The following is a 9653-nucleotide window of genomic DNA, read 5'->3' as shown; positions in this document are numbered from 1 at the left end:
AAAAATTTATTTTCTAAAATATTTTTGATATTTCATTTTTCAAAATTTTAATAGATATGTAAAACTCGACATTTTAATCCTTACTTCCATGGTTGTGTTCTTGTTCTTGTTTCCTTATTCCTGTAACACGGTAAGTGTTGCCATTCCAAAGTCACTATAAAAAGGGAAACACAACGCACAGTTTGCATATCCAATCCATTCGAGTGATTCGACCATTCCATTCCAGTCTCTCTAGCACATAGCACTTAAGTAACAAGATCCTAGTAGCTAGCTCTTAATGGGTTCCATGACACTTCCCAAAGAGCTTCCCATCATCAATTTCTCCCTCTTGAAGCCTGGCACAAGCTCCTGGGCTTCCACCTGCAAACAAGTCCGCTGTGCACTCGAAGAATATGGTTGCTTTGTGGCACTGTACCAACAAGTTTCCCCACAGCTCATGGACAATATCTTTGGCCAATCCAGGGATTTGTTCGAGGTTCCCCTTGAAAACAAAGTCAGGAACACCAGTGAGGAGCCTTACCGTGGCTATATCGGACCAAACCAGCTCATGCCGCTCTATGAAAGCGTGGCCATTGACAACGTTACATCCCCACAAGAAACTCAGAAGTTCAGGGACCTCATGTGGCCTTATGGAAAGACCAACTTTTGGTACGTACCTAGCTACTTAAGGGCCGGATCTCATTAATTACTTATATATATAACTCTACTTTGTTCAAATTAATGATCGGTCGTCTGTGTTGCTTAATTTGATTGCAGTGAAATCACAGATCTGTTTGCCAAGTTGGTTGGGGACCTAGAAAACACTGTGGGAAAGATGATATTCGAAAGCTTCGGGATTCCTCAAGAGCAATATGAATCGTTGGCGAGTTCAAACAGTCATCTTCTTCGTTTTCTCAAGTATAGGACACCAGAAGAGAGCGACACTGTCATAAGGTTTCCGAGCCTCACAGACAAGAACTTCACCAGCATTGTTGTTCAGCATGATGTCGGTGGCCTCGAGGTTCAGACTAAGGATGGCGATTGGATTAGTGTCGAGTCTGCACCTTCTCTCTTCTTGGCTGCTGATGGACTTCAGGTACTAATTTACTAATTCCATTAATTTCCAAACTATAGTTATGCATGTGCATGCGACCTGAGAGTCCTGTAATTTATAATAGATTTCCTCGTATATTCTGAACTGGAAGCAGAGAAAAACAAATAATTTGCTGTCCCTATAGTGAGTGAGAACAAGGAATGATCCAAGAATCGGCTGCTCTCTGCAAAAGTGCAAAACAACAAAGCCCTATGACATATATTTGGTTATCTCGATCTAGCTTTGTAAACTAATCAAACTTTTAATTTTCTTTTTTCCAAGTTAGTTAACCATGTGCGTAGGTTTTGTCAATATCTAACACATTAATGTTAGTGCAATGTTTATTTGCTTGGCATTTCCTAAGCACAACAACCAAGAGTCATGTTTTCTTCTAATTAATAGCTTTCTACTCTTGGATCCTTGAAAGAATTGAATGTTTCAAGCTTCATGTACAACTCTCATCAATCAGGTATGTGTTGCATACATGTGCATGCTTGTCAAGTGGTTAGGATTGAACTTGTCTTTAAATCCTATTGTAGGATGCAAAAATCTTTTCAATCCTAATGTACTGATATGCAAATTTTGGAAGGTTTATCCAAAGCATTCAAACTTTCTTAAATTGGTTTATGGGCTTTTCCTTTCAAACGTCTGATTTTAATCCATAGATAAAAACCTTTTTTGAAAAGCCTTTCCGTAGTAGAAACCCTAGGAGACCCTAGTTCATTCATATCATATATATATGTGTGTGTGTGTGTGTGTTTTTCACGTTGTTAGGGTTTGGACACCAGAACAGAAAAGATATCATTGCTACATTTATAAAGAGCTTTCTGATCTTTCATCCTCAGAAAGTATTGAGCCAAAATTATTGTTGAGAATTCTTCATGAGCTGTTCCTTGTTTAGCTTTTGAAGGATTATCAAATCCCAAGCTTTTTTTGTCACAAAAGTTTTCTGGTTTTATGCTTCATGTGTGTTGGTAGTTCATGCATGATTTGTGCCTTGAGATGATTGAAAACCGAGGTGAGAGTTGTGCCATCTCAAGATTGACAAAGGAGAACAAGTTTGCTGATCTGAAAGTAGCAAAGACAAAGATGAGAAGACACTGCTGCCCACTAGATTGGTTCTAGTAGATGAGTTGTGTAAGATCTTTTTGTACTTTTGGATTCATATAGTGGATTGTTCACCGGTATAGTGCCCGTAGTTGTTTATCTCTTTAGAGGGTTTTACTGCGTCAACAGATTTTGTGTCATGTGTGATGATTTTATTTTGGATGGTTTGGAAAATTGAATAAATCATAATATCAACATAGATCTGCATCTTCGATTAGGATTCAATTTCTACTGCAATCCTATATTAGGATGCGAACAGGCTTGCACTCCTAAGACTGATTTCTAAAGTTGTTGACATATTGATCAGTTGCTTTAGTTGGGAAATACATATATCCATTCTGTAATTACAATTAATAAACTATTTTTTTAAGTTTTGATTAAAATAATTTGAATAGCAATTAATAATCTAATTGATTTGGTAATAGGTATGGAGTAATGACAGAATGAAAGCTTGCCAGCATCGAGTAAAGAACTGCGGGGACAAGACTCGATACTCGTTGGGAATGTTTACGTTTAACAATGGAGTATTCCAAGTACCCAAAGAGCTAGTAGACGACAGTCACCCACTTCTCTACAACCAGTTCGACGGTCGTGGCTTCATTAGATTTTACACCACAAAGGAGGCCAAGAAGGCAAAGTCACCCATCAAAGCCTATTGCGGCATTAAAAACTAGCCTATTCTCTTATTTCTCTACCAGAATATTTATATATAGAATTGTGTATTTATTTCCAGCCATTAGATTCATTTACCTTTCACAGTCTCTTAAAATGTCTCATAGGTGAGCAAATCTCTAGAATAAATCAGTTGTATTGGTTCAGCTAGCTAGGAATCAAGATTTTAAATTTCTCCGAAACTATCGAAATTTCCGTAAATTTGAAGTACCGAAAAGAAATTCATATGCTATATCATTTCGGTCAGGAGTTTCCCAAAATTTTCTGAAATTTTCAATACATTTCCGCGAAATTCTTAATTTGTGAAATATCTACACAAAAAAAAATATATTAAAAAATTCACACCGAAATTTTGTCCGAAATTTCTGTGAAATTCGTTTCTCACTAACAAAATATGCAATTTTTTTTTAATCAAGTTGAAATTGTATTATTTATGTATAATTTTAGAGAGGTTATATTGTAAATAGGAGGATTAAAGGATTTCACTCCTACCTCCATGGTGACTTGAACCCAGGATTTGGATGTTAGGTAGTGGACGCTCTAATCACTGAGCTAACACCACTTCGTCATATTGTAAATAGGTTTATTATAAGTTAGTTTAGTTTATATAAAAGTTTCATTCAAAAATATCATTTTATAAATGCAACTAATGTGATTTCTTTATTTTTAACCGAAATTTCCACCAAAATTGAAACTTTCTCCGAAATTTCCTTAAATTTGAAGTACCGAAATTGAAACCGAAACCGAAATTTGAAACCTTGCTAGAAATCAGGATACATGCTTCGCTTTACTTTGCGATCTCATATGTATCTACTTTGCTTTGCGGTTTAAATCTCCGTACTATTTTTTTGTTTATAATTTAATTAATATTCTGTTGTTACATATGATGCCATCCACTTGCAATGGTGGAACCTTATTAGGGTCAGAGTGGACCATGGCCCCTCAATAGCTATCCCCCCCCCCCCTTCCAATATGAGGTCTAATAACATTTACATCTCTTAACTGCAACAGGTGGTTGATTTGATAAGAGCCTCTAAGTGTGGAACCCCTACACCCGGATTCGAATCTCGCCGACGCTGATTGAAGTTAAATCTCAATCTATTCTTGGTGGCCAGGGGAGAGGAAGCGTTTTGATCCCCCGGCATATATTAGTCTCTGGGTCTAGAAAGCCTTTGAGAAACCGTGTGATCTTGATAAAAATAATAATAATAATAATACATTTACATCTCTTTGCTTTTACCTTTTGTTATTCCCACAGCAATAATCTAATGTCATCGGTATACAAAGTAAAGGGGAAGAATAAAACTCTTAGAACAATTTTTTTTCAGTCTATAAACCCCCCCCCCCCCCAAAAAAAAAAATTAATTATCATAAATACTTTTGGCCCCTGCAAAGTAAAGTTTTTGGTTCTGCCACTGGTCGTGCACAATGACAGATTCACAGATCTGTATTGGGGCCTGAATGAGACATAGCTCCCCAACAACTATAATTTTTTTAATATATAAGATAGGGAGAAATATCACTTTAGTCATCGAACTATGGTTCGCTTGACACTTTGGTCATTCAACTTTTAAAAACTTCATTTTGGTCATCGAACTATATCACCGTATATCACTTTGGTCCTTCCGTCAGTTTTCTCTGTTAACTCCAGGGGTATTTTGGAGATGAAATGTTTTACCCTCCATTTTTATAACTTAATCCAATTTTTCCCACCTAAACATAAAACTTCATCCAATTTTGCCAACTTTTCCCTCCTTTTATTCATGCATTCATCATCAGTAATCAATGCATACAACGGAGAAAAATGATCATTCAGAGAATGATTCAAAGTGAGGGAATATAAGAGGAAGAAAAAGATTGATTTAATACATCGAGGAATTATAAAGGAGGGAAAAGTTGGCAAAATTGGATGAAGTTTTATGTTTAGGCCGGAAAAATTGGATTAAGTTATAAAAATGACAAGTAAACCTTTTAATCTCTAAAATACCCCTAGAGTTAACATAGAAAACAGACGGAATGACCAAAGTGATATACAGTGATATAGTTTGATGACCAAAATAGAGTTTTTAAAAGTTGGATGACCAAAGTGTCGAACGAATCATAGTTCGATGACCAAAGTGATATTTCTGCCTATAAGATAGGTAGTACATACCCCCCACCCTTCAAAATATGGGGTCAATAACATTTACATCTCTTTACTTTTTCCTTTTGCTATTCCCATTTATTAGTAGAAAAGTCAACAAATGTTATGTAAAAAGGGTAAACCCCGCCCCCCCCTCCCCATTGGAGTCTAATAACATTTACATCTCTTTGCTTTTGGCTTTTGCTATTCCCACGGCAATACTCTTGTAATTTTATCTTTAGTCTTAACTAGATAATCTCTCCCGGGCGATGCCGCGGGGTTGTTTGCTTGCTAAGCTTTATACATTCTTTGTGCAAATATTTACATAACCGGCACTGATTTGCAAGCACCGACTTCATTGAAGACACAAAGCAATAGTACAAAATTGATAGAATATAACAGTACACCCAGTTTATAGTCTATAATCATTTGCAAGCACTGAGTTCATTGTAGCCTAGCCTTGCCATCTGAATCATTAGGTCTCTAGAAGCCTTTTTCATGTTGATTAGTTCCCTCTTACTTGGGATAACTTGCAGTCTCAGTTGGCCCAGCTTGCCATGCCATAGCGGTCTTACAAATTACAACTCATGTTCTGCAAAAGATAGCAAGTAAAACAGAATGAAAATCAGGGTTATCGTCACTACGTTCACGTTTCAAGTGAATTGGATTCGCCCACAAATTTTCAATACACAAAATTACTTTAGTAGTAGGAAGAAAGCCAAATGTGCATTTACATGGCTATGTTGAACGCAATAAACAAAGATCTAATGTTAAATTAAAATATAAACTTGTGCTGCTTAAACTTAAATTGCAATGATAAACATAGACTGTGTACACAAAAAACACAACAAATCTAACTTCAGGTGGGGGTTGTTTGCTTGGTTAAAAAAAAAAAAAAAAGCTCAAATGCTATTTCAAAGAAAATGTCCAGATTTACCAAATTGAAAGGGTTATGGTTATTTATTATCCAAATTGAAATGTTTTGCATAATAGAAGCAAAGGCAAAAACCAATGCTCTCTAATGATTACATAAAATGCAGACATGAAGGGCGGAAAATCATAACGAAGGGAATCAAAGGCTTGGTTCTATTATCTAAGCATTAAAGTGAATGTATAAAGTTTATGAAGTTAATAAAAACGTAACAGAAGCAGGGTGTTACCGGTGGAGTTGGAGGGCAGCCACTTATAACCTGCAAGAGTGCAAGAAATACAATAAAAAAAATTATCAGTAACCATTAGAGCCATTAGAGAGCGTTGGATTCTCTAATCAGAAAAGATAACTTATTTAGATCTATATCAAAAGTGGATTTTAAGTTAGTGAAGTGCATGGTATACTAATAATCTTATTTCTCGCCATGTCTGTTAATAGGAATCAATATTAATAGTAATGGTTGATGAACATCTCCTTTGACTAACAACCTGCTAGAAATGTTTGACGTACATATCATTGTAAAATCTCGTTTGAGAAGCGGAAAGCACAATATGGACTGTCATAAGAAGCTCCCAACAGAAAAGTAGAATGAGCAACTTCGTATGACAAAAAAACTAACAAATGACAGAAGAACACGGCAAGTAAATTAATCACTTTGGACAAAGCAACCAAAGAGCAGAAAATGGCAAAAACAACACTTAAGAAACAAACAAAATCACTAAACTGACAGAAAGAATTGGAAACCAAGAACATATAATCATGATGGAGCAAGAATATAAAATTACCTATATTGACAGCAAGAATTGGAAAGAAGGAGATGAGGATTGACCTCAACCAGGGGCATAACCAGTCACAGGGCTGGTTAGGCTATAGCCCAAGGCAGAATTAAGGAGAAAAAGCCCCAAGTATAGGTATTGCCCACTTAAAAAAAAAATGATATATATATACACATCTAATATAATTATTAATCCTCAGTCTTCCTTTAGTTCCTTACCAGAGAGTAGCCGACAGCCCGACAGCGTTCCTCTTCCTAACTTCCTCAGTTCCTCCGACCGAGTTCATCAGTTCGTCAGTTCCTCTTCCTCAGTTCGTCAGTTCCTCTTCCTCAGTTCCTCCAACCCGATTAGCTCCAGATCACCCACATAAAGGTACTTCTAAGTTCTAATTTCATCTCTCCCAAGCCCCATTGATGGGTTTTGCTTGCAATTGATTGTGAGCTTTGAATTTCAGAGGCTTCAATTGAAGTATTCGGAAGACTGGAACTACGTAAGGGATCATTGAATGGCAGAAGTCTGAAATCTTTCCAAATCCTGTCATTCCTGTGAGTTCTCTGTTTCTAATTCTTTGCTTAATTGCTTTGAGATCATGAGGTGGCCGGTGGATGTTCCGGTATATATGTGGATCAGTGGATGTTTGAAATATGTGATAGGGATGGCAGATGGGCTATTGATAAATGATAATCAGTATATTAGTTGCTTTGCGGTGGACTAATTGGTTTGCGGTGGCTATTGGAAGCTTGCAATATTAAATATGGATGTTTGAAATATGCAATATTATAATTTATATGTGGTTGCTTTGGTAGATTTCTGCCGACTTAGGCTTACGAGCTTGCAAAATTTTTATGCACTTAAATCCAGCCCAACCCTTATTCACATCCTGGATACGCCACTGACCTCAACTGATGAATTCTGTAATCGAGTCTGGGTTGGCTCTGATGTTGATCTCAGAAGCAAATGAAGAAGATTTGAACCCGGCTAGCAATTAGAGATTCAAGATTGAACTAAAGTCGATCGATCTGTAGGAAACAAATATATATATATATATATAGATATATATATATATATATATATATATATACTGCGATTAGGTCGCTAGTATATATGGTGTGCAAATGAAGTATGAGACGGACTGAATCTATGTTGAATTGGATTAGTAAAATTTAAAAAGTTCATCACAGTAACCCATAATTCAATTCAGACAGAGTTTGAAAAAAAGTTTATCTTCATTTTTTGATTAGCATCTTGTGCTTATTCCTGAAAGTAACATGATGAATAATCCTTATTACTTTTCTTAATCTATTGCAAAGGGGGAAGAATCTATAAAATCATTGTTTGCTGGTAGCCACAAATAATGCATATTAGTTACTGGTCATGCATATAACTTATCCTTTTTCTTCTTTTATAGGTAAACTAAGCAATAGCTGAAAACTACCTGATTGAGCTCTTACGTACATAGCTATCTATAACTATAGGTATAAAAAGATGAAAATCAGGTTTGACATGTACTTTTTAGGTACTCTTTTCTGCACAACATTCGCTCTAGCTCTTCCCTATATAAGAAGCAAGCATTTCAAAACTATTTTCTCTCCGAACACTCCTCAGTGCTCTATTTCAACTTGTTGCTCTCAACCAAAAATAGAGAAAACCCAATTGGATACTCCAAAAATCCAGAAAATCTGAAACTCAATTTATGTTCAAGTGAGTCTTTGTTGAATTAGATTAGAAAAATTAAAACTGACTGAATAAGAAGGAACAGAAACAGAAAGTCTCTAAAAATCACATACCCATTACCAAAACAATGGAATAAAGCTCAATTGCAGCCATCTAAATCAAGCACAGCATCTATTTCAAAGAAAAGATCCTGACTTACCAACGACACCTCAAAGCAATAAACTGAGCAGTAGCAAGTTTGAGATTTTGAGCAGGAAACGTATCTCTGTCTCTTTGGTTTTTGGATTTCTGTGAGAGGAGAGTGAGGAGAAATTTGTTGATTCGGTGGAGACCAAGAGCGATTCGGACAGGCGAGAGAAACAGCAAAACAGATCGTCCAAACTATCTACACGTAAGGCTGATGGCAGCTTCGTAAATCAGAAACAAACAGGGGCAAATGGGTAAATCAACACGGACGTTACTGTTCACAGGGAGATAGCGCTTTAGTATAGGTAATTTAATTGTAAATGCTAGTCTTTGTTCCTACAAAAATTAATGTCTTCAGTATACAAAGTAAATAGGAAGAATAAAACTCTTATGACATTTTTTTTTTAGTCTATGAAACCCAAAAAAAATAATTATTATAAATGCTTTTGGCCCCCGCAAAGTTAAGTTCTTGGTTCTGCCACTGGTCGTGCACAATGGCAGATTCTTATTGGGGCTGGAGTTGGCCATGGTCCCCTAATAGCTATTAAAGTTCTTTAATATATAAGATAAGTAGTACATTATTTGGTAGAAAAATTAACAAATTTACATATGTGGCCCTCCCAATCTGGGGTCCAATGACATTTACATTTCTTTGCTTTTGCATTTTGCTATTCCCACAATAATAATTTTTAATTTTAATTTAATAGTAAACGCTAGTCTTTGTTATTACAAAAATTAATATCTTTAGTATACAAAGTAAAAGGGAAGAATACAACTCTTATCACATTTTCTTTCAGTCTATAAACCCCCAAAAAAAAATTAATTATTATAAATTTTTTTGGCTCCCGCAAAGTTAGGTTCTTGGTTCCTCCACTGATCACTTGTAAAGTCGCAAACTCACAACCATACAGTACAAGCGTTCGATTGAATTACCTCTCTTATAAACCTTGAAATCCTGAATCATAGGCAACAAAACACACTAAGCACATGAAATGAACCAGACTTCTAGAGTTGTACAATTTTGAAAATATGCCATCTATTTAGTAAATTTCAAAAGTTTAAGTTGCTAGCATGTTTTGGGAAAAAAAAGAGATGAATACAAATAAATAAAAT

General features: G+C 35.8%; 1 protein-coding gene and 1 long non-coding RNA gene across 2 annotated transcripts; one reads left to right on the top strand and one right to left on the bottom strand.

Moving 5' to 3' along the window:
• Positions 1-216: 216 nt before the first annotated feature.
• LOC112196185 (probable inactive 2-oxoglutarate-dependent dioxygenase AOP2) lies at positions 217-3013 on the top strand. The gene is made up of 3 exons (XM_024336488.2): positions 217-648; positions 757-1075; positions 2605-3013. Exons 1-3 carry the CDS (start codon positions 278-280, stop codon positions 2851-2853), a joined length of 939 nt encoding a protein of 312 aa, XP_024192256.1. The 5' UTR covers positions 217-277; the 3' UTR covers positions 2854-3013.
• Positions 3014-5312: 2299 nt separating this feature from the next.
• LOC112200532 lies at positions 5313-8694 on the bottom strand. Its single transcript, XR_002936355.2, has 4 exons — positions 8554-8694; positions 7578-7699; positions 6134-6163; positions 5313-5565 (listed from the first exon to the last, which is right to left on the bottom strand). It is a non-coding gene; the product is annotated as an uncharacterized LOC112200532 (long non-coding RNA).
• Between the last annotated feature and the right edge of the window lie 959 nt (positions 8695-9653).

Source organism: Rosa chinensis, chromosome 4 (genome assembly GCF_002994745.2).
Source record: "Rosa chinensis cultivar Old Blush chromosome 4, RchiOBHm-V2, whole genome shotgun sequence".
Lineage (NCBI taxonomy): Eukaryota > Viridiplantae > Streptophyta > Magnoliopsida > Rosales > Rosaceae > Rosa > Rosa chinensis.
The sequence above is the reverse complement of the archived record's forward strand: the minus strand, read 5'-3'. Positions and strand labels throughout refer to the sequence as shown.